Raw genomic sequence first — 25,125 nt, 5'->3', positions numbered from 1 at the left:
CCATCCTTTGCAGTAAAGATATGAGGAGAGGGCCGTTTAGAGCAAGGAAGGACTTACTGCCACTTAGGAGAAGATGCATGGCCAGCTGGCATGGTGGGTGGGGAAGGACATTAGGCAGAACCCTCACTGCAATAACAACCCCTGCCCTCCTCCCTCTCCTCCTAGCAGTGAGAGTGAACCTGGGCCACTGAGCTGATGTCCTGGAAGGGGAGGGAATACAGATCTGAGAACAGCCGGCATGGAAGGGACTATGAGGAAAGACCCAGAGCAGAAGGGGAGGTGGGAGGGGGTGCCCATGGCCAGGAATTCCAGTTTATTTTTTTAATATCCAGAACCATGGGAAATAATCTTTCCTGTTGTTAACAAAAAGGTGATGAATTATTGAAGAGACTGAGAAGGCCAGACAGCAATGGAGCTGCGGGGGAGGAGGGTGATGGCGGGGTAGGCGCTGTAGCTTTGTGCATTCTGGGGGTGACAGCATTGGGGGAGAAGGTGGGGGTGGCTCCCCACCCACAGTTTCTTCTCCTAGGACGTGGCTTATGACTACAGTGATGTGCTTGTCCTAATCAAAATGCAGTCCCTAGGGACCAGCTCTTGAGAATTCATGTGGATAGTGGAGCAGAGTGAGCTCTGGGCAGTGCCAAGAAATGCAGGCTGTGTGGCTGCAGGATGAATCTCTGAGACATCTGGAATCCTAGCTCCAGCCTGGCCATTAGAGACCTCCCATCAAACCTCCTCGTCTTATAGACAGAAAGCCCAGAAGAGGGCTGTCACCTGCCCAAGGCCACACAGGTGGCCCAGAGCACAGCTCTCCTGGGATCCCTCCGTCCATGGCACTTTCCACTGCACCACCCTAAAAGGCTGGGAAAGTTTCTATCCCTGGACTAGGACTTGAATTCGGTCGTCTCCTTCTTCTGCCCCCTGCCCAGCACTGCCAGCTCAGTAGAGGCCCAGTGGGTCCAGGAAGTAGCAGAGCAGAGGCTTACAAACTGCCCCCGTTCAAGGGCTAGCTCTGCCACTTACTAGCACCGTGACCTCGGGGAACTTATTTTACCTCTCTGGGCCTTAATTTTCTCTTTCATCTAGGATGACTCCAGTACCCTAGGGTACTTGAGGATTAAGTGAGCTAGTGATTAAAGGGGAAGTATTTATCCTACATCAAGTGTTCAATAAATATTAGCTATTAATAAGACTGGCCCCTCCCTAGCGATTCCTGGACCACCCTCGCTCTGGGATTTATGCTCCCCACACAGAGGACTAGGCCTTGAGGAGGGGAGTGGGGAACAACGTGCTGGCCTGACCAGTGGGAAGGAGGGTTGTGAGTGATGGGTCAGAGGAGTAAGCAAGACAAAGCAGTTCTTTGTGAAGCCTTTGCCCAGTTGCGGAGGAAAACTTTATTCAGGCCTAAGAACTGCTAAGCCTCCAACTTTTGCCACTGGAGGCTGGGATGAGAGAGAAATGGGAGGGGAGAAGGCCACACACTCCCCCATCAGAGGAGATGTATAGTTGAGGAAGGGACGTGAGAATCCTGACTCACCAGCCAGCATTCACACTATCTCTCACTGCCCCTTTTTGGCCCAAAAAGCAAGGCTGACATTTGCTTTTCCTGCACTGGAAGAACACAGGCAACAGCCCCGTACAGGCTGCAGTTTGTGGGGTACTGGACCATCTCTTCCCATACTCCACATTGCTGCTTTTGCCTGTCCCAGAACAGAGTAGGTGGAAGGAGACTAGGAATGGTTCACGCTGGGCCCCTCACCACCATCTCACAAATAAACCGATGACGATGATGATAGTACTGGCTAATATTGAGCACATGTAGTTCTCAAGCATGGTGGGAATTATCTTATTTCATGTTCACAGTGACCCTGTGAGGCAGTATTGTTATTATCCCCACTTTGCAGAGCTGGAAACTGAGGCTCAGAGAGGTGAAGTCACTGTCCATGGTCAACACAGCTAGCAAGGGTGGATCTGGCATTTAAGCCCAGACAGTCTGCTCCAGAGACCCCAATTCTTCCTGATGCCCTGAACAGACTCCCTGTGCTCTGCTGTGAAATTCAAGGCCAAAGAGAGGAGATGCCTGATGCCCTTGCAATGGGCAAGTTTGTGCCCCTGCTCTGTGTTCCTTTAGCCTACTCAGATTTCAAGATTTATCCTCTTCAGTGCTGGTGCTTTGGTCTCCAGGAAGTTATCTGCCCCTCTCCTGCACATCCAAGTGCTAGCTTTTCCCTCCAGAAAGAAGGAAGGTCCAGGCATGGTTTATGGGTGAGGAGAAAAGGCTTGGCGATATTTTAGGTTTCCATGGCAACGTTCTCCCTCATGACTGCCTTGCTTGCTGCTGAGAGCTCAGGAGGGTGGTGGGGTGGGAGGGAGTCTCTCTTCTTTCTTCTCCTTCCTCACCTCCCCTTTGGGTTGGGCAGCCAGGTGAGCTGAAAGCCTGTGCCTGACCCAACCCTGCTACGTGGATTCCACCCCACTCCAAGCTTAGGGGCCGGGACCTTGTAACTGGGAGTCCTCGGCAGAACAACAGCCTGGGCCAGGCCTCCTAACAGCAATTCTCTCCCCAAATCCCAAAGGCTGTAAAGTCCCTGAAGAAGACTTCATGTTTATACCTCCAGGGTCTACACAGGGCCTAGCAAGAGTAGATACTCAACGGACTTTTGTTGAAGGAATGAACAAATGAAAGAACAAATCAGTGATCCATCCTACACGGTAGCCATGAGTATTCATTTTCACTTTCCCACAATGCCATGCTCAGTCTCCCTTCTGAGTCTCTGCCCAGATGGTTCCCTCTTCCCATGCTTCCCCAACACACTGTGCTGATTCCAACACCTCCTCAGAGTTCCGTCTGGAGGTCACTTCTTTGCAGAAGGCTTCTCTGACTGCTCCAGAGTGGGCCTTCCCCATGGTTCCCTTTACCCAGGCTTTTAGAGTGTGCAGTGGCGTGTGCCTTGGGTGCTTGCCTGGCTCCCCCAGTGAATCTGGGAGCCTCATACAGGTGGGAACCAGTCTGCCAGGCCCCCAGAGCCTGGCATGATGCCTGGCTCACGGTAGGTACTGAACTCTTTGTAGAAGGAAGGAGGGAGAGGGAGGGAGGGCATAAAGGAGGAATGCTTTTGGAATGAGATTGAATGAGGGAGTGGGAGTTGAGTGGAAAAGAGCAGCTTCCAGAACTCAAGCCTTCTTTTTAGAGCCAGATGGGTGCCCACAGCTCGTCGCAGCCCAGGACACCCTCCCCTTTCCTTGTCATGCATAGTATTAACCAAACAATAACACCAATCACAAGTCCTTATGGTTGAGTAGCAGTTCACGGGCTCTCACATCCCTGGCTTGCTTCCAGTGCCCAGACAGACCTGGGAGGGGCTTATGAGCTGTTCGCCTCATTTTAAAGGTGAGGATTCAATTCAACACATGGTGCTGGCACCTGCATGGCCATGTGACAAAGGTGACCTGAGACCCTTATCTCACACCATACGGAAAAATTAACTGAAAAATGGATCATAGACGTCAATGTCAGAGTTAAAATTGTAAGATTTTAAAGAGAAAAATCTTTGAGTCAGGCAAAGATTTCTTAGATACGATACCAAAAGTGTGGTCCATAAAAGAAAATTGAATATGTTGGACTTTGTCAAAATTCAAAACTTTGGTGCTTTAAAAGATACCATGAAGAAAATGAAAAGACAAGCAGCAGACTGGGAAAAAAACATTTGCAAAACACATATGTGATGAAGGACGAACATCCAGAGCATAAAGATGACGAAAGGGGCCCTGAGGGATGTTGCTGCCAGAGAAGATGACCAGGGTCCCTAAATCTTGTGGTCCTCCACTGCATTTGTTCTTTTGCAGCAGCCCCGTAGCTGAGCGGAGCCCCCAGGCAGGCCTGAGTTGGACCCTCACTGGAGAACTGACTCAGGTAGGACGTCTCACCAAAGCCTTCAGATCCCCACGCCCAGATTCGCCTCTCTCCTCAGTGCCTCACCCGATTCCTCAGCGCGGGCTCCCCCCAGTGGCCATGAACAGAACTGTAGCTTCCTGCTGCAGCTGACCCACCGACTGCCTGAGATGGCTGGATGCCTGCCCCATCCCCCAAGAGACCCCAGAAATGCCATCTCTGCTCCTCCGACCCTCTGGCAGAAGGCTTACTGTTAAAATGTACCATGTTCAATGTCAACTACTATAAGTTTACATTTGGTTAAACATGTTAGTGTAAATGAGTTAACCAGTGACCTGGTTGTAATAATACAGTGGGCAGCCTATGCAGAAAAAGAGGGGGCAGAAAGTAGGGAAACTTAAGATAAGCAAGAAGATCCCTGCTCCTGCTAGATACTAATTTAGCGGGGAGAAGGGTGAGTGTGTGCTCTCTTTCCTTTTTACATCTCCGTATACATTTCCTTTTATACATCTCCAGGGCTGATCTCATTATACCCTTTCCCCTGTTTTTGTGATTTAGCACAAGGAACCCCAGCCTCCCAGGCCACCTCCCATCACCTGCATGCCAGCCCTTTACCTCTATTCCCTCTCCATCCACGCCTCCCAACCTTCCCTGCATCCTAAAACCATTCCACTCTGCTCCCTGGGACTCTGCGTCCACTTTTCATTTTATAAACATCTATGTGATACTTCTTGTGTTCTAGGCATTGTTCTCAATGCTTGACAAATCTTAACCCACTGTTCCTATTAACAGCACTGTGAAGTGGGTACTAACTGATAGCACCCGCCCCCTTGTACAAATGAGTCGATGGTCATGGAGACCTGAAGTAGCTTGGTTGAAGTCGCTCACTGAGTAAGTGTTGGAACTAGGATTCGGTACCACAGAGCCCAGGATGCTCTGAAACACCCCCAGCTCCTCCATGCCCCCCCTTCACTGCGAATTGAAACCCAAGACTCCCCAGGACCCCACTTCCTTTAACCCCTCTCCGAGAATGGTTTATATTTCTCCCCCATCACCACTGGCCTGGGGAGGGGAGAAACATCTTTCTTGCTCCTCTTTGCGACTTGCGGATACTTCTTCCTCGCCACGAAAACACCTGTCTGTCTTGGACCCTTGGCATCCACCTAGACAGCCTGCTCTTTGTTATAGGGATTGACTCCTCGCCCCAGGTCAGGTCCCTCCATCCCCAAAAGGGTCCGATTCCTGCCTCACTGTCAGGCCAGTACTATTCCTGTCTTTGTTCTTATTGATTTCAATTCCCACACATCCAGAGATGTTCCTTCCGCCAACTGGACAAAACAATTCTCCTGGTAGTCCATCAAAAGAGGGTTTGTTTGGGAAAAGAAAAAGAAACAAAACCACCACGGCTGTGTGAGGATACACAGCTCGGCTGCTCACCTCCGGCCAGCCGCCCACCTGCAAAACCTGCCCTCTTGTCAAGATGGCCCCTTATATAAATAAACCCCTCTTCTGGAAGTTAGAACTATAAAGTTGTTTTTTTTAAAGACTGACTTTGTGAGGGACTTTTTTTTTTAATTTTTATTGGGGAATACTGGGGAACAGTGTGTTTTTCCAGGACCCATCAGCTCCAAGGCAAGTCATCGTTTTCAATCTAGTTGTGGAGGGCGCAGCTCACTGGCCCATGTGGGTGTTATGAGCACTGCGCTCTAACCACCTAAGCCAAGCAGCCGCCCCTAGAACCATAAAGTTTTAACAGGAAGTCAAGACTAGAGAGTAACAGGGAGCCCGGCTGCACCCATAGACCTCCCAGTTCTATGGTTAGTCATCTTAAGATGCCAGTTCACTTTTATCACTTCCAACGCTCTCATGGTGACACGCCTCAGCCGCTCACTCCACGGTCATGCCCTAGACCTTATCACTCCCGATAACTGCAATCCCAGGTTCAATGTCACCCAGATCATTTTCCAGCAGCCACTTCCTATGTCAGCTTGCACCCTCTAGAACTCAACCATCCTCTTACCCACTGGAACTTCAACACCTTTCACTGTTCCTCACCCATCTCATGTCCCGTTTCTCTTCTTACCTGGCTCAAATTCCACATCCAATCATTAAAGTTACTCCCTTGTATACGTCTTCAACCCTCTTGTCTCATTCTCATACTTGCTTTGGAAAACCTCTACTGTGGTTAAATCTAGTTGTCTGCCTTTTTCACACCTGCAACCACGCACATGAATACAGCTGGGAGACGTGCACCCAGCTTAAATCCAAGACCATGAATCTCCACGGGCCCTTCGTGCTGCCCGGCAATCCTACTACGTTCTCCTAGTCCATGCACGAGATCACTCCTCTAGATTTCTATTTCTACCTTTATTCCTGTCCTCAAACATGCCCACCACCAGCATCTCCCACTCACCTGAGACCTTTTGCCTTATTTTACTGAGAAAATAGAAGCAGTGAGGAGATGCGTCTACAAGCTCCACCAGCACGCCTGCCTCCCCTCCTGCTACCAGGGGTCAGCGCTCTGGTTCTGGGCAAAGGCCACCTTCACTTGTGCACTAGTCCCCAAGCCCTCCCACATCCTTACAGCCAGTTCCCCATCGTTCCTATGTCAGCGCACCGTGTGCGGCTGGTTCTCCCATCCTAACCACTTTCACCTCTTGTTACTCTGCGAATGAGCTGTTCCTACCCATTGGGTCCAAATCCTCTCCTGCCCTTCTCTCTTGCACCTATTCCAGTCTGGCCACCAAATAACTCGCACTCATTCTTGGTTGTCATCTCATTTGACCACATCGACACAACTGATCCCTCCCTTTCCTGGACACATTTTCTTTCTCTGACTTCCAGGACACCACCGTCTCCTGTGTTCCTCCTTCCTCACTGGCTGTTCTTCCCAGGGCCCTTTTCTGTTTCCTCCTCACCTGCCCAACCTGCTATACGGGAGCCTCCCAAGGCTCAGGTCTCGCATAGCCCTCTGTACTCGCTCCTCTGGTGATCCAGGCCCCTAAGAGTCATCCATACGCTGGTGTCTCTCGCATTTATGTGTCGTCTCTCCTCTGAATTGCAGGCTCACACATCCACCCGCCCGCGTGGCATCTCCACTTAGCACGCCCAAACCCGGTTCCTCATCCCCACCTCCACCCTGCACTTCCTCGCCTGCACTTCCTGTCTTTCCCAGCCAATAACAGCACCTGCATTTTTCCAGTTGTTTGGGCCCAAAACAGTCATCCGGACTGTTCCTCATACTCCCCATCTGATCTATCAGCAAACCTTGTTGGCTTTACCTTCAAAATATGTCTTGTGTCTGTCCATTTTTCGCCACTTCCACGGCTCCCATCCCGGCCCAGGCTACCATTATCTCTCGCCTGGATTGCTACAATTTCCTCCTCACTGACTTCGCTGCTTCTATTCTCTGCTTGCCCCTCCCCCTATTTATTCTCAATACAAGAGTCAAAGTGATCCCTTTATACTAACTCATTTCATGTCACTCCTTGGCTCTGCCTGGGCCTTCACTCTCTCTCCTGGCCAGACACCCTCACCTATTGCTCTTCTGCGATGCTCCATAGATCTCGCACCCCCAGGCCCTTTGCTCTGCCTGAAGTGCCCTTCCCCCCCCCCCCCCCCCCCCCCCCCGCATCTGTGTATTGTGCTCCGTCTCTTCAAGTCTGTGCTCAAAGGTCATCCTCTCCATGTGGTCTTCCCCAGTCACACTCTTTACAATTCTAATCTCCTCCTCACCCCTGCACTGCCTCGCCCCACCAGAATCCCACCGAGGGAGGGCTTTTATTTGTCTTGTTCACTGATGCATTAGTCTGGCCCAAGGCTACAACAGCGATAAGAATTAGTTGTTCACGAAATATTTGTTAAATGAATGAATGAATAAGCCCACTTTTCTTGAATGAGAGTGAAGAGTTTCTAGGGCGAAATGAGGTCTGGAGCCAAAACAAATGATCTTTTAAAATCAGAACAACTTTGCAGGTGAGTCCAAGCAGCTGCTAGTTGCCTCCAGTTTTCACCTGCACTTTCCATTCCTATCCATGCTTGAAACACACTGATCCAGTGACCAGAGCCCTGTACAAAGCAAGTCTTCCCTAAATGGTCAGGCTCACTGGATTGGCTCAGGTCCCTGGGTAGGTGCGATCTCCCTGGTTCAAGGTCACCGTTAGATAGTGACGTTTACTGAGTCACTGCTATGTACCAGGCACGCTCCATCCTCACCTAATTTCGTTGTAGGAGCTATTGCCTCTCCTGGGCTCTGGATCAGAGAATCGTAGGATGTTAGAGATGCTCAGCAGTGAGCCCTGTCTGTTTGGGCGTCTGTGTGTGAATGCAGTGGCTCCATTCTCCAAACTGAATATTTCCACTCTGACCTGCCTTTGTGAAGTTTGTTCATTTCTATACAAGAAAAGCTTCAGAAAGGTAGAATTAGGAAGACGGATTAGATGTGCATTTTATAATTCCTTTTGTTAAGGGATCAGGTGGTACAAAATATAAACGCTCCCGGGCAATCTGGGCTATTCTGCCATCATGTCCCTGGGCGTGAGGATGCTGTTCTCTTATAGGATGGGGCTGCATGCCATCTCAGGGACCCCTCCTGCCTTGACCAGTTACAAGCTGGCACTGGGCACTGGGCCTGATGTGCACGCCCTGCCCCTTCCCCCAGCTCCCTAGCAGGCTCCTGTGTTTTGCAAAGTGACAGAAGTTCCTCATGTCTGACCCACATACCCCTCTGTTCATCAGGGAGCCTGTCAGGATGGCTGTCTCACTGAGCAACCTGGATGTGGCGGAAAAGGCACAGAACATGTCAACGCAGGACTGCTTCCAATCTCACAGCACTGTCCTGAAGGGACAGCCCTTTGGGGGTGTCCCCACTGTGCTGTTTCTCAATATCATCTTGTGGGTGGTGAGTCCTGGACAGGCCATGCGGTCTCAGCTGGGATAGATAGTCAATCTTTCACAAGTGACACAACAGCTGTTCAAATGGACACTGGCCACAGTTCTGGGGATTCCCTGGATGGTAGTCCCATGCAGGGTGGCCCTGTGTCGGTGGGCCTTGGGCAGGAGGGTGCTGAGAACAGGTAGAATTCCTAAGACTCTCTCCCATGCACTATGGTCCACAGGCCCGCCTGGCCAGTGCCCTTGGGACTCCATTCTCTCTACCGTTGCTGATTTCTTCAAGGGGTATCTTGTCCGATACTTCCAAACATGCCAGCACCTTCATTCAACAAACTCTGAACATCCACTCTGTGTCAGGAAGCTGCTGGCCACTGGGAATCCAGAGTTTAAAAGGCAGGGCCCCTACCCTGACAGAGCTGGCCACCTCGTTGGGGAGCCCCTGGGGACCTCAGGGACAGGGTGTCTCCCAGGGGAATGCAGGGGCTGTTGAGGGGAAGGCATCATGAGCTCTCTTGCCCCATATTGCCTCTCCTGGCCTGTAGCTCATCGTTTTGGTTTACTCCTTCCTCCGGAAAGCCGCGTGGGACTATGGGCGTCTGGCTCTGCTGATCCACAATGACAGGTGAGGAGAGGCTGGGGGATCAGGATGAAAGCTGTTTGCTTCCTTGGGGGATGTGCTGCAAGCAGAACACAGCTCTGACCAGTACCCAAGCTGCAGCAGATGTCGCGTCAGCAGGTGGCATCTCATTACCCATCCCTGCCCCTGCTCTGGCCCTCCCTACACAGAGGTGACTTGGAGGGCAGCCATCTCTGGGCATGAGGCCACTTTTTTCTCAGACCTCAGATTTTCTGGATCCCATGACTCCCCAGATGCGTTGGGCACCTGGCAACAAGGGTGATGACCGTCTATACCCAGAGCTGTGTGCTTAGCAAATGAGCTGAGACGGCTCTGCTACTGGGCCGGAGGTGACTGCAGCCCTCGGCCCAGGGAGCAGGAGAGAGAGCAAGGCAGGTACCTGAAGCCTTTTCTGTCCTTTTCCTCCTCCTCTGCACTTTTCCTTCCCGGCAGCCTGACCTCGCTGATCTATGGGGAGCAGAGTGAGAAGACGTCTCCGTCGGATATTTCCCTGGAGATGGAGCATAAGGACAAGGTGGGCGCCGGACTGGAGGGGGCGGGGCCGGAGGGGCGGGGCCGGGAGGGGGCGGGGCTGGAGGGGGCGGGGCCGGGGGTAGCTGGCTCTGGGCAGGCAGCCCTGCCTGCTCTGTGCAGGCTTCCCAGTCAGCCAGACCCAACCACTTCTAGCAATGTGACATGGACAAATTCCTCAGCCTTAGCAAGCCTCAGGTTTCCCATCGGAAATATGGAACTATTAACCATACTTATCTCCTAGGTGCCAAGCAAGTGTTAGCTAATTCTAATATTTTAAAGGGATTTTAAAAACGAATTTGTCTAGTCTTCCCAAATCTCCAACCCTTCTCTCAGCCCCAGTCCTGCCCCGAGCTCCCACTGAACCAAGGACTCACCTTCCTCTTCACGCTGAAGATTCAACACATCAGGCAGGGACTCCCCCAACCTCCTGCTGCCCAATCTTCCCTGTGAAGCCCAGGCTTCTCCTTCCTTCTCTTTGCTGTCAAATGCCCGTCCTCCACCTGAGCTTGTCATTCATTCAGCCGGTTACCATGGAGCACCTGCTGTGTGCCAGCCACTGGACTGGGGACTGGGCACTGGGGAGTGAATAAAACAAAGGAAGTCCTGCCTCATGGCACTTTCTCCCTGGGTGAGAGACACCCAGACAGACACATATAGGACAATGGTAAGTGTGTGAAGGAAAAAAGGGGCAAGGAAGGCCCTCAACAGCAATGGAACAGAGCTGAAGTGTTACAGACAGTGGACAGGGATGGTCTTGGGCGTAAGAGGACATGTGAGTAGGGACCTGTATGCAGAGAGGGAAGGAGCGGGGAGAACTTCCTTTCCCAACCATCCCCCCCACCACACACACACACACACACACACACACACACACACACGTACGACTGGCAGTGTACCTCTGCCTTGTCACAGCTAATCTGAAAGAGTGGTGGTTTGTGCTTGTTGTCTTTTTTTCTCACCTCCCACTCACTCAACCCCCTCAAATGTGGCTTCCACCCCCATCATTCCATCTAGGGTTAATCTCTCCAGACAGCTCCCAAAGTGGTCAGTGGTCCCATGCCATGAAACCCAATGGACTTTCCTCAGTTCTCATCTCATCTGATCTCTCAGAAACAGCTGACCCTTCCTGAACAGTGGCTTCTATTGACATCATGCTCTCTGGGTGTTCCTCCTACCTCCCTGGCCGTTCCTCCCCTGTCGCCTTCACAGGCTCCTCCACACCTGGAATTCCCCACAGCTGATCCCAGACCCTCCCACTCTCACTGTCCATTACCTCTTTCCCCGGCAATGTCATCCACACACGACTTCAATTGCCACCTCGACACTGGTCCCTCCTAAGTTTCTATCTCCAGCTAAACCTCCCTCTGGGCTCCAGCCCTATTTGTGCAATAGCCTGCCAAACATCTCCACATGGATATTGGAAAGGCATTTCAGATTTCATATGTCCAAAACTTGCCACGATCTCCCTCCATTTCCACCTGTTCCTACATCCCTGCTCTCAGACTCTTCCCACCATCCACCAGATGTACCTCCTTTGCTCTTGCCCAGGCGCCTGGGTGCCTTGGTATGGCCAGTTCATGGCCCAGTTGTGTTGCTTTTTCCTTCTCAGTTTTGTTTCTCTCCACCTCTCCCACCATCCCCCAGGCCAGGCCTCCCTCAGCCTCTTGCTTGAGAGACTGCAGTAGCCCCTAACTGATCTCTTTAAGGCCACACTTGCCCCCTACCCCAGAGTGAGCTGCATGAACAGAGATACCCATTCCCCTGCATAAACCTTCAATGGCTTCCTAATGCTCTTGGAATAAATTGCAGATGCCTTGGTCTTGTGGTTTGGCCCTTTGCTCACCTGTCAATCTATCTCTCTCCTCTGAACTCCTCCACCCCTGGCCCATAAGCCATCTTTTAGATCCTCAAAAGTGCTACTTCCTTCCCTCCTCAAGGCCTTTCTTCTGCCCTTCCCTCTCACCCTTCCCCACTGGCCCCTCTCTGAACTAACGCACCCACTCTTTGTTCAGACTCCAGCTCAAGCACCACTTCCCTAGCACAGAGAGGGGGACTTAGAAGGTGGGCCCCATGTGGAAGGGAACAGGGAACTTCCTTCTGTTTCTTGTTTGCCTGCCTCCATTGCTTCCTTTGGGGAACTACCCCTTCCCCAATCCTTATGGTCCCAAGGGACCATCCGCCAAGTGGGCCTGCCTAGTTCACTGACATGCTTGTGAGGGCTAATCAAGGACTGCCGCCTTCTGCAAGGTTTTATTAAACACTCTGGGATCCCAGAAGGAAGCATGCACCAGGGTAACTTAACCGGTTACCAGATCTGGCAGTTTTTAGAGTCGGGGGCCCCAGCCCATCCTCGTGCACACTCTTCCTAATCTGACTCCCTCTTAGGAGCCCCCAGCCTTCCCAAGGCCAAGGCCACCTTTCCCCACCACCCAGAAACGCCAGACGGCAAGACCCCGAGAGAGAGAGGCATAATCCACAGATATAAGAAACCAAACCAAACCAAACCAAAAAACCTCAAATTAGTGCTACAAAAAGGTAACGTGTGGCTTGAGTGTGGGGAAATCCAAGAGAAGCAGCTGCTTCAGGTACAGCTAGATCCAGGAAGTTCAGTGTTGCCACCATGAGTCCCTCTCTGGTCCTCTCTCTTCTGAGCTGGCTTTTTTTCTCAGACAAGATCCTGCATGTGGCATCAAAGATGGCACCAAGCCACTCCACGCTTCATGGTGGTTACCAAGGTGAAGGAACTCAGAGGCAGAGAGACCCTGTCTCCAGACACCCATATCAATCCACCTTAAGAGAATTTTGATCGGCCCAGCTTAGGTCGTGCTCCTATTGGTCACCTGACCATTGGAGGCAGCCGCCTACTTGATGGACAGCCCACTGGGCCACAGGCGTGTGGGAGGGGCATTTTCCCAGAAGGAAGCAATGAGGGACAGACAGAAAGCAAGTGATGTCCACCCTGGAAAGAGTCCCCTCTCTCCCTCCAGCCCAAGCCCCTATTTCCTGTAACAGGATGCCAAATGACAAGACTGTCACCTCACACCTGGAGAGACATCTCCCTCAGCAGTCACCACTGATGCCAGAGCGAGCCGCTTCCTTCCAGGACCCAGGCTCTTTCTTGAGGACGTTTGCCTGGGCAGGAGGCCCCCCAGTGGACACTGCCTCAGACCCAAGGGCTGCCTGGGTTCCCAGAGGTGGGGCGGGCAGGCCGAGGCCTGGATCTTCTCACACTTTCTCTCCTTGTTTCCCCAGGGCTTCTATTCCTGGTTCTTCAACACCATCACCATGAAGTAAGCGCTTGAGCTTTCTGAACTTGTAACGGCAGCATTTCCTTATTTAGGGGCGGGGGGTGGGGTGGCGTCTCCTGGCCTGAATGACGGGCCTGGGCTTCAGTTCTGGATCCCCACTGACTGCCTCACCTCGGCCCAGGCAGACGGCGCCTCCTGGGGTTACAGTTGGTGACATAGGAACTGAACTTAGCCCATGGCCCATTTTAGCTCTGCCATAGCCCTCAGGAAAGGACCACTTTCATATACTTGTAAAAATACTTTTATGAACGTCATACCAGGAAAAAGAAATCCTTCTTGCATGCTATTTGCTTAATTCTTGTGACCCTTATTCATCATATTTGTCAAAATGGAGAGAACAACAACACTGAGCAGAACAGCAGGTTTCTCCTCTCAGCCTCAGCGCCCGATTACAAGCCATAGCCCCTCTTACCTCCTGCATCTCTTCAATGCCAGACCCCATTTGGCAAGGAGACAGCCCCTAAGTCACCTGTTTTGTCCTGATTCCCCGCGACCAGCCAAATGCTTCAGCCAAGCAGACACGTAAGAGAACTCTGTGCCCACTTGTATGTATACACATGTGCACACATACACAGCTCTCCCTGCACCTCAGAGCCCTGCGTGTTCCTGCGCTCTCCCTGAACGTCCCCCATCCGTCCTGCTCTGCTTGCCCTTCAAACCCCTCCTCCAGAGCCCTCTCTTGCATCGTGATGCCTGCCTTAGGATGCAGCCTCATTGCCCCTCAGAGGCCATCTGCACCAGGGGGCCTGGCTGGCCCTGCCCATTTGCTTCTTTGCAAAGACTCATAGGACTTCTTTCTCGTGTGCCTCCATGCCCTCCATTCAAGGGCTTTGCTGGGAGCATTCACACATTGTCCCAAGACCCCACCCCACCCACACCACCAGGAAACCTCTCCTTCCTGAGACATGCTGAAGGGCCTGGGACCCTGTAGGGGCATGGGGCACCCTGACTGGGCCTTGGGAGTCCAAAACTGGGCTTAGGACGAGGGGACCCAACCCCACTGTGGGGGACTCCCCATGGCCTTGGCCTGCGGTCTTCTTTCATCATTCATCAGAGTCCCCAGGAAGTGAAAGGCTAGCTTGTGTGTGGTTCAAGAAATTTAGCCCCATGTCAGGGGAATGGAGGGGGAGACTTATTTTTTCGCACCTTTTCTAGTTTTGCTTTGCCAATTTTTAAATCATAAATACATTTCACATAAATACATTTCATTAAGAGAAACATAGAAGTCCACCTCCAGTTGCTCACAAACCCCCTCCAGAGAGGCAATCCCTGTCAACAGTTTTAAGAGAGCTTTATTTTCTTTTCAACAAGCATTTACTATTTTTGCATTTAAAAAATCACCAATAATGCATAGGAACATTTGGAGCTTCTTACCCTAGGAGGCTGGACGGGCTGGCGCTAGGTTCCTGGGTATAGCAAATTCACGGATGATGGACAGGGCACGATGGTAAAATAACCAGGCCTTTGCATGGGAAAGAGGGAGGGGAAACTGGGTGGATAGGCAGGCAGAGCTGACCACATCGTCAGGTCTGGGAGAAAAGGAACCCGAGGATAGTTTGAGGCTGACTATTTTCTCTGTGGTCTGCTGACATGTCAGTGGACATAGACAGGACCTAGGAGAAGTGTGTTGGGAGGGAGTAGCATACATGCAAAACATAAAACTTCATGTGGCAGGTGTCTCTGCAGTGTGCATGGAGTATGAAATAAAAGACGCAGGTCAGTGCGTTGGTGCAAATCTGTGTGTGCTGCTGTTCGTGTGTGTGTAACTGGACCTGAAGGTCAATAGGCAGGCCGTGTGCACAGCCGTGTGTGTGTTTGTATGAGAATCCTCTTCCCCGCACCCCCACCCCACCCAAAGTCCCCTCCATTGGGAGCGCATTATTCGGGAAGGGAGGACAGCTGGGTGTGGCACTGTGTATCCTGCACCCTTTGACAGCACTGTCTAGAATGCTTAATGCATTTACTGGGCAGGAACGAGGAAGCCAGAGCCCCAGTGCACGAACGCCAGTCTAATTGGAGAAGCAAAAGTTAACAAGACTCACGACGTGTAATTCATAATGGGGAGGTTGTAATTGCTGTGCAAAGGACATTTGGGAGAGTGAGAAATTAATTCCAACTGAGGGGTTCAACAAAAGCACAGTTTTGAGCTAGGCCTTAAAGGATGGGTAGAATTTTCTCTGCTGTGATGTGGAGGGTCCATCAGAAATAAAAGACTGTATGAGCAAAGATTTGAGGAAGAGATGGGCAGCGAGTGTCCAGAAATGGACCCTGGTGTGGCTAGAAGCAAGGGTATATGGCAAGGGAGGAGTTCAAAGATTGGGCTGGAAGGACCAGCTGGGGTCTTGACTGCCACACTGAGAATCTTAGGCTCTGATCTAGAGGCAGTAGAGAGCCAAGTACTATTCTTGAGCAGGAAACTCAGGCTTTGTCTGTTTATGGGAAGGAGTATGGGAGGGAGGATGAATAGCAGTTGAGAAAGTCCAAAGGCAAGTTGAGTAGCTAAGGGGGCTTTCCAAACAGTGTCTTGACAGAAATAGTGCATCTGAGATGAGGCGAGGTCCAAGAGAAGCTCCCATCACGTGGAGGGAGCAGAGGACTGGATGAGACCAAGAACACAAGAGATGGGAGGTGGTGACCAGAAAAACAAGGTGGGGGGAGACCCAGGGGAGGGGGAGGCCATGGGGTTGCAGTCAGTGGGTTGTGGTTTCCACCTGGTTAAGAAAGAGGGAAAAATCGAGGTCTGGCTTCTGGGCAGAAGAGTAATGCTATTAGTTGGAAGATGATGAAATATGATGATATATGATGAGTTGGAAAAATGATGAGAAATGGCCCAGGCAAGCATGTGAGATGACCAGCGAGCTATTGAAAAAAACAGGATTAAAGCTTAGGAGAAAGTTTGGGGCTAGAGATTCAGACTTGTGAGATGGGTACACAGAGGTTGTAGTTGAAATCATGCGAGCAGATGGGTCACCCAAGGGGACTAGATCAAAAAAAGCCCAAGAGGGACTGTCGCTGAGGCAGGAGGAAGAGGTGGCAACCTCCAGGGTGTGTGCTCATTGAAGCCAGGCAAGCACCTGGAGGCTCCATGGAAGGTATGACCAGCAGCCTTCAATGCTATGTATGAGCTTGAGTGGAATGAGAGTTGCAAAGAGACCATTGACTTTGAGTACCTGGGTCTCCATTGAGAGGGCAGTTCCAGGCTAAGGAGATGGCCAACAAGTAGAGGCAGAGAAGGAAGGCCACCTTTTTCAAGAAGTGTGTGGGAGGACAGAAGATATTGGATGGAACTTGAGGGGCAACAGGTCAGGGAATGGATGCTTAAAGATTTTCCTGTTTTATTTGCGAGTAACAAACGAACCCTTGAACCTGGCTGTAGTTTAAGGGGAAGAAGTGTGGGTGGGTGTAGAGAGAGGTGGATGTTAATTTAAAGATGTGAGAGAAGGACAAAGGATACAGCAAGTCTCCAGAAAGAAGTAGAGGAGGGAAAAGGATTAAAGCAGAGACTTGATTGTGAGTAGAAGAAAGGGTGATGGCTGGAACGTCATGGTGGTGGCACTTTAAAGAGTGGTGGAAAGAGGCAAGAATTGAGTCGAGGACTAAGGACAGACTCAAAAATATAGGCTTCCCTTGGAACTGTAAGACAGGCTGCTGAGTATAACCTGGGCTTCCGGTGGAGATGGAGCAAGCGGTCCAGTGTGGGAAGCAGGAGTTGCCAGCGCAGGAAGGAAAGTCTTGTGTTCTTGGTCCCATCCAGTCCTCTGCTCCTTCCACATGATGGGAGGTTCTCTTGGACCTCACCTCATGTCAGGTGCACTATTTCTGTCAAGTGACCAGATCGTGGCACCCCAAGTCTGCAGCAAAATGCTCCCCTGTTCTGCCTCTTCAGCATGGAGCCGTCTTACCAGTTCTCATTCACTCCATTCTCAGGACTTAGTTCTCAAGTCTAGGCCAGGAAGTATTTTCACTGTTTGCAGTTTAAAAATCAAGAGCTCTAAATAATTCCCTAAAGGGGATATTGAAAACCTTAAAGACATGCTCTTTGTAGTATTGTTTAAAATAAATCTGAATCCTGGACTGTATGCTAGAAGTTGCATACAGCCTACAAGCCTGACCAGAGGGCAAGGGTGAATAAACTATTATACATCCACCAGTGGAGTGAGAAGGCCAGCATGGGGCTCGGCATGAACCAGTGCCCCATAAATGGAGGCCACTGTCACCATTATTACTGTGCTGCCATGAACACATTGGGACAAAATATAAAATAGTCAAAAAAGGCTTAAAATGAAAACGTAAGCAAAAGACCAATACATCTAATGCTGTTTATACTACAGTCATTAAGTCAGCACAAGACACTAAAGGAAATTAACCAAAATTCCTAATACTCATTATTGTCTTTGGTTGGGTGAGATTGTAGGTGCATGATTCTCTTCTTTTTTGTATTTTCCAAAGTTTCTGTAAAAGTATGTGTTACTTTTAAACTTTTTATTGAAGTATAACACACACAGAAAAGTGCACAAAAAATAAATGTCCAGCTCAGTTGTCACAGAGCAAAGTCTGTGCAACCGCCATCCTGAGCAAGAATTAGGACGTAACATTCCAGAAGCCCCTCCTGTGCTTTCCAATCCCCTACTACCTGCCCTTCTCCAGAGGCAACCAGTATCCTGACCTCTAACTCTGGAGCTCGATAGTGCCTGTTTTTGAACTTTGTACATGAAATCATATGGCATGTATTGTTTGTTCCTGGCGTCTTTCACTCAACATTGTATTTGTGAAGTTCAGCTAGAGTCATTTATTTTTATCTCTGTACAGTATTTCATTTTATATCTACATAATTGTTATCTATTTATGACAGATAGAGCACTACGTATATATCATATATATATACATACACACACCAGGGGTGCCAAAAAATGTGTGCAAGTGGACACTTTGGTCAGTGTTGCTCAAGCAGTAGTTCGCTATCATCAGAAGTGTCTGGACGCTGATGGTAACCACTTTGAGCACCTCTTGTAATTGCAGAAGTCAGACGTGACTTGCATTCGTCTTTTGTTATCAGTATATATTGAGTACTACAATTTTAATACAGTTTTCCTTTCTTACAATGTGTACACATTTTTTTGGCACCCTCTGTATATCTCACAATTCTTATGTCCATTCCACCTTTGATGACATTAAGTTGTTTTCAGTTTGGGACCAGTACAAATAATGTACCTGTGAGATTCTTATGCACGTCTCTTGATGCATCTGTCCATGCATTTCTGTTAGATATAAACCTAGGAGTGGAATTGCTAGGTCACAGGGTGGGCTTCTATTCAATTTCCATAGATAATAACAACTGTTATTCAAAGTGGCTGTGCCAAAGTATGTACCCATTGACGTGGGAGAGTTCCCAGCACCCCATTCCCTTGTCAACACTTGGTATTGTCTAACTTTCTAACTTTGGCCAATTGGGCAGTGTAGGGTGATATTTCACTATGGTTTTAAGTATTCCTTTTTAATGTAAATAATTAAAAGAAATCACTTTTTAACAGTAGGATGCACCTTGCTATCACTTAGTAGTTCGTCCGTTTTCTGCACCATAGCAAGCACTGAAAATGTTTGAAGAAGCAAGAAAAGACCAAATGAATGTTTGATTTCTGGAAGTGCTTCTGGATTCCTAAGTGTGTATCTATAACATAGCTTCTATCTTTGATAGGCCCGGGAAATTCAGCGAAATACATTTCAGGCATAATAGAGGCTTTGAGAAAAAGGGTACTATTTCTTAAAAACAACAACAACAAAAAAAACACCCAACAAACAAAAAAACCTTGGGGTTAGGATGGTAATGTTGTTTCCCTTTCTCCTACCTACACCCCCTCCAGACTTAAGCTGTGACCACGCTGGCTCCTGAGGCCTGTCCTTGTCTGTGTGTCTCTTCTAGGAACGAGGATCTCATCAGCAAGTGTGGCGACGATGCCCGCGTCTATATCACGTTCCAGTATCATCTCATCATCTTCGTGCTTGTTCTCTGCATTCCCTCCTTGGGCATCATTCTGCCCATCAACTACACTGGGACCGTGCTGGGTAGGCAGAGCTTAGCGGGCCCTGGACCTGGGCCACTAGACCAGAGAGGCAGGCTGGTAGTTAAGACACAGCTTGGGTCTTGGATGTCTAGAAATCTACCTTTTAATTCTGCTTCCTAAAATTAGTTACGTGACCTCAGGCAACCCGTGCTTTAGGTCTCTCTCTGGAGACTGGAGATGATACCTCCTTCATCACCAGTTTGGCCCCGGGCCTGGCATCTAGCAGACAGGTAGTAGGAATTCAGTGTGAAACTATATTTTTCCATGACCCACACCACACTTGCCAGGTGTTTCTGGAGGCCCTTTTATGACATGTGACCCACTGCAAAGATTTCTGAACCTGATTTCTCCCTGTACCCATTCTGATGGGCACAGACCCTAGGGCAAAATGTGTCTTGTAAGACAGCTACCCACACTTGTTATAACAGCGTAAGTCCCTTTGACAAAATAATATCATGGGTGAGGGCTTGGGCTTCAAAGACAGAAAAATCTTGCTTCCCAACTTTTACCCACATCTGCTTCTCAGAAAATACCTTTGCCCAATCTAGCAAATTATTTAATCTTATATTCGGTCAATCAATCCCCGCAAGCCTCAGTTTTCCCGATTGTCACGGGGATTGAGAGATAGTCCATGCTGGCACAGTGCCTGATGTAGTAGGTACTCAGTCAATAACAGCCAGTATTTCACTAAAAAATAGGAAGATGGCCAGAGCTGTATGAAGGCTGTACAGCTACGTGGTGGGCAACAGCACCTGAAACGCCCAGGTGGCAGCCAGCTTTACCCTGATTGCTCAGGTTGCTACTTGTTTCGTCTCGGCCAGAAGCAGACCTCAGTTAACTCAATGTAGCACACAGTATTCGTGCCACCAAATGCCACCACCAGAGCACAAACAACTTCTGACCCTGTCTTTTCAGACCCTCATCCCAAGCTAGTGAGCTGGCAATGACAACAGAATGCAGGATTTCTAGACACATTTCCCAACACCTGAGATGTCTAAACTGACCAACTAATACACTTAGCCAGAAGGATTTATTCTGAGGAAGGAAGCGTCACATTTTCTGGAGTTTCAGGGTTTTGTGCTTGTTGTCAGTGGTAACAACGTTGCTAATTTCATCGTTCCCCTCATGCTGGGGGCGGAGGGTTCCTTTAGCAAGCACTGACCAAGACTTGGTCTTGCTTCACGGCCGAGGAGCCCCATTCAGCAGACCCGGGGAGAAGAAGAGGCTTCTGCTATTTTTGTTGGAAGCTGGAGACAAGCTCTGGGGAAGTAGAAGGAAGAGCAGGTCGCAGGCAAACATCTCCAGACCCCAGGCTCTCGTTCGAGAACCTTGAATGCTGCCCCCCCCCCCCCCCCCCAGCCATCAAGGAACCAGGCTTGCAGTGAGCAGCTTTCTTCTCTTTCAGACCGGAAGAGTCACTTTGGTCGAACCACCATTGTCAATGTCCCCACAGAGTAGGTACCTGATCCTCTTACCTCCCATTCTACTGGCTGAGGGTGTTGGGGGGCAGAGAAAGTCCGGAGTGTGGGTCTGTACTGTGGGCACCATTTTGCTGTTAAGAAAGGCCTGGTTTCCTTGGGAACCCGTGTGCTAAGTGGGACGTCAGAAGTCGTATTCTCTTGGTGGGCCAGGACTCGGTGCCTCAGAGTGTCCTGAAATGGGTGTCTTGGTGCAGTGTCTCTATAATGGATGGAACTACCCAAACCACACACTCCTGAAGACTTGGGAAGATGGTCCTATTTGCTTAGTATGTCCAGTTCCTAACAGGCAAAGACCTTATAGCTAGTAGAGGTTTAGAGTATTGCTTCCTGCCCACAATATAGGTCCAGCCAACCCTCATATAATTGAGGGAAGCATAAACCTGATTCCCCCAGTGGAGCGGTGGAGGGGCCACATGACCTGGGTCCATGCCCCACCTCTGCCATTAGCTGGCCCTGGGTCTAGGACAGTGCATCCACCCCTCTGAGCTTCATTTCTAGTCTGTGGCAGGGGAAGGGCTGTTGCACATGATCTCTAAGCCCCCTCCAGCCCTCATGGTCCAGAAACCATGGATTTTACCATCAGCCAACCCAACAGGTGGTCAAATCAATTTGTACTGAGCTAGATGAAACCTTGCTGGTTTATGTTGAGAAAACAGACCCACTAAGTGTCTTGGCCGGGCTTGACCAACTTCCTGACAAGGCAGAAGCAGCAGTTCCTGCAGGTGTGAGTGGGGGTTCACACACACATGCTCCACCCCACTCTGTTCCTGCACCCTGCAATCCATCAAACCCCCAAATCAGCAGAATGGGGCTGCGGCCTCCTCTCACCTCCCATTTCAGCCAGCTCCTCCTAGGGTGCTGCAAATACCAGAACAGAGTTAGCAGCTTCTCCCAGGCCTCCCCTGGTGTGAGGTGCCTACACCTTCCCAACAAGAAGTGAATTTTAACAAGGCAGCAAAGAGCCATCAAGATTCATAAATCCATACTGGCACCATACTGGAATGTTCCTTAGAGACCACATAGCCTTGCCCCCTCTGAGGAAACTGAGGATCGAGGCGTCCAGCTAGATGGGACTGTTAGGTGAAATGTCAGGCACCTGCACAAGTGGTGAGGAGATATTTTGAAGCAAGGCAGCCTTTCTGTCCTCAAACCACACCAATAAGGTAGGCCCTATTTCTGAACAGCCATCCTGGCCAGATGCCGTGGGACAGTATCACATGAAACCAAAGCCCTAGTGCCACCACTCGTTTTAACCCAGGGGAGGGGTAGCGAATCCACTGGGTCCACCTTCCTCCCACTCGTGTAGGACCCCAGAGTCCCTCATCACAGAGGTCGGGCAGCCCTTCCGCTTGGCCCACTGGGCAGCTGTGGGGATCTGAACTTCAGCCACTGACAGTACAACACAGCAGTAGGGAGTCTCTGGGCTCACCCACCAGTGTTGCCACTGCTGGGAGTGACCTCAAGCAGATCACCTCATTTCCTTAGGGGTAGATGGAAGATAGTACCTATCTAGTGAGAGTCTAGTGAGAAAATGTGTGTTAAGTAGCTAGTCCCACCCTGGGTCTGGCATAGAGTGAGCACTCAGTAAATGTTAGGCTTCGTTAGTGGGACACCCCCGTCTCACCACTGCCATCCCTTCCAAGAGTCTGGAAGCACGCACTAGAGGGTGGTCTGAGGGAGAGGGGTCCCGGGGGAGACTGTGGGGGTGGGAGAGGGGCTCTCACCCTCCCGTGTCTTGCTCCTGATAGGAGTAAGGTCCTGTGGCTGCATAGCTTCTTCTCCTTCCTCTACTTCATCACCAACCTCATCTTCATGACTCATCAGTGCTTAGCATTTGTGCCCAAGAAGAGCTCCAAGGTGAGTAAGTGAAAAGAGCTACCAGAGCTGCTCCCTCCCAGCTAGAGCCCCTCCCCCGCTGAGCTGCCCACTTGCAGCCTCAGAGGCTTCCCGCTGAGCACATTCTGCAACCTGTGGGGACCAGTCTCCCCTGAGCAGAGAAGCTCCCTCCCCATAGCCCTGTGGTTCACCACCTGGCACCCCTGCACAGCCATCCAGGTGTTAAACCATGGAGTCACTTCCAAACTGGTTGGTAAACAGCTGCTCCCAGGTGCCTCCTACCCCTGCACTCCTGGTGCCCTGTCCCCTCTCCAAGGACCCTTGGACCTTCCCACCATCTGAAAACTCAAGGGTTAAGAAACCCCTGGACCAGCAGGGTCCCACATCCGAAGTGGTCAGTGTCCTCTGCTGAACCACTGGGTAAACATTTTCATAGCCTTGCTTGATGTCATGCAGGGACTCAGCTCCCATTTCCCGCACAAGAACGCAGGATATGGTGAGGCCAAAAAGGAACACCCACGGAGCCATAGATAGGGGAGTCATACCACTATAGTCTCGCTGGCAGCTGGGTTGGAGACACAGGAAGCAGGCGCCACACGATCCGCCGTCCACTTCTCTGCCAACCAACCCAACCCCACTTGCTAACTGCAATCCGCGCTTACTAGCTCAGCCACGGCAGTTATATTAGTGGCCAGTGGCTAACTGGTTATAGCTGATGGCCATCTAATAACCGAGCCAGCACCTTTCTACATGAGGCCAAGAGCCTGGAAACTGCTCTCTGGGACCCTGTCTCCACACTTGCTCATTCTAGCTATGCCCAAGCTCCTTGACCTTTTAGAATCTTTCTTAGGTCAGAGACCCCAGTTCCTGCCCCCAAGTCTCCCCACTATCTCGGTTTGGATTACCCCCACCCCATCTCCCAAGCAGACCCTGAGACAAGAGTTTGAGTAGCATTTGTTTATTTGGGAGGTGATGCCAGGAAGGACCGCTGGTGGGGGAGGTACAGTGGAACTGGAGGAGAAGCCTGTGATAAAAGGCAGCGGCAAGGGCAGCTCGCCACTGTGGACGCCGGTACTTAATCCCATGGGAAGCTTTGAGAATTGTGGTGGAGTTCCCCAGCCTAATGGGGAGCCATCGGGGCATTTTCCCATCAACTCACTGCCCATCACTCTGAGAGATGCATTAGGGGGCTTTAACTCTACTCCACTCCTTGCTCTGCACGTGGGCTGGGCACGCTCCCCAGGCCAGGAAAGAGGCTCAGGCAGCGTCCCGGGGTTTGAAGTACACAGGTGCCTTTGGGTGTGGAGACGAGCAGCCAGGGGGCGTGGGCAGGCATCACAAGGGAAGAATCCTGCGAGCTGTCCAGCTCTGGTGGGGAAGGGAAACAGTGAAGAGGAACAGCCCTGGGTCCTGTCCTCGGCCTTTCACAGGCTCAGGGGAGTGGGATAGCTCCTTCGAGGCCATCCCTCCGAATGATTGACTTTACCCCACCCCAGAACCCAAATCCACATACCCCTGAAAGCTTCCCCTGAATGCTTCAGCCCGTTGGGCGTGGCAAGTAGAAGGCCTGCTCCAGAAGCTTCCGGGCCACCCAAAGACCCAGATATCCAGGAGTTTGTGAGCACAGTCTTCCTTCTCCATTCGCCCTCCCCCCTAGGTCACAAGGACACTGATGATTACCTACGTCCCCAAAGACATCCAAGACCCAGAAGTCATCATTAAGCATTTTCAGTAAGTGGGCTGGGTGGGCTGAGCATGCACTGCGTCGTCCTGCTAACCCTGCCTGGGTGCTCACGTGGGTGGTGAGTCAGCTCAGGAGGCTGGGGTGAGAGATACCGCAGGTGATGGCTCACCCTGGACTGGGCTGAGGGTCAGCCTTTCAGAGTGAGGGAGCCCTGGGGCCAGAGCAGGCCTTCTGAAGTCAGGGATTCTGTGCATGGTGTGGGTGTTGGGGGTGGGAGAGCTCATTTTCCTTTCCCTGTTGCTCCAACTACAAGCCCAGGGAGGTCCTGGACCACAGTTATCTAAAGCAGGTCATCTTGAGACGTCTTTTGTAACCCAAGTTTCCAGCCCCAGGAGCTCATTATTTCTCTATGAGGAACAGTTTCCAGCTCTGCCCCTGGGCCCTGTTCTGGGTCATCTGGGAAGGATGTGGCCAATCTCAGATGACCAGGGATCAACCCTGAAGTTTGGCTTTAGGAGCAAGAGCTGGGTTCTCTACCCAAGAACCAGGAACCACAGGCAGCTAAGCCACCCAGCCCTGTGGGCTGAGGCTCTGGGCATGGGGTAGGGTGGCACATTCCCAACCCCACAGCTGGTTCAGCATCCATGTTTGTGGCTGCAGCGAGGCCTATCCAGGGTGTGTAGTGACCAGAGTCCACTTCTGCTATGACGTCAGGAACCTGATTGATTTGGACGATCAGAGGTGAGGCTGCAGCAGGGCCTGTCTGGGTCTGAGGTGGGGGTAGGAGGGGAGGAGGTGGCTTTGCTGGCCCCCCCACTA

At 50.8% G+C, this 25,125-nt stretch overlaps 1 protein-coding gene across 14 annotated transcripts in view; it reads left to right on the top strand.

Moving 5' to 3' along the window:
• Positions 1 to 25,125, top strand: part of TMEM63C (transmembrane protein 63C) — a 113,636-nt gene that overhangs the window by 70,011 nt on the left and 18,500 nt on the right. For 7 of the 14 annotated variants that reach the window (XM_074327159.1, XM_074327154.1, XM_074327157.1 and 4 more), the window contains 10 exons: positions 3,847 to 3,913; positions 8,630 to 8,792; positions 9,328 to 9,407; positions 9,855 to 9,936; positions 13,188 to 13,225; positions 19,164 to 19,306; positions 20,711 to 20,759; positions 22,535 to 22,643; positions 24,280 to 24,353; positions 24,937 to 25,047. In XM_074327159.1, coding sequence (XP_074183260.1) covers positions 8,643 to 8,792; positions 9,328 to 9,407; positions 9,855 to 9,936; positions 13,188 to 13,225; positions 19,164 to 19,306; positions 20,711 to 20,759; positions 22,535 to 22,643; positions 24,280 to 24,353; positions 24,937 to 25,047 — 836 coding nt within the window. In that variant the 5' untranslated portion in view covers positions 3,847 to 3,913; positions 8,630 to 8,642. Of the gene's footprint in view, positions 1 to 3,846; positions 3,914 to 8,629; positions 8,793 to 9,327; positions 9,408 to 9,854; positions 9,937 to 10,048; positions 12,228 to 13,187; positions 13,226 to 19,163; positions 19,307 to 20,710; positions 20,764 to 22,534; positions 22,644 to 24,279; positions 24,354 to 24,936; positions 25,048 to 25,125 lie in introns of those variants that run through there. The other 7 variants (XM_074327160.1, XM_074327158.1, XM_019733465.2 and 4 more) reach the window with 5 other exon arrangements.

Source organism: Rhinolophus sinicus, linkage group LG03 (assembly GCF_036562045.2).
Source record: "Rhinolophus sinicus isolate RSC01 linkage group LG03, ASM3656204v1, whole genome shotgun sequence".
Classification (NCBI taxonomy): Eukaryota; Metazoa; Chordata; class Mammalia; order Chiroptera; family Rhinolophidae; genus Rhinolophus; species Rhinolophus sinicus.
Note: the sequence above shows the minus strand (reverse complement) of the source record. Positions and strands in the feature narration are given on the sequence as shown.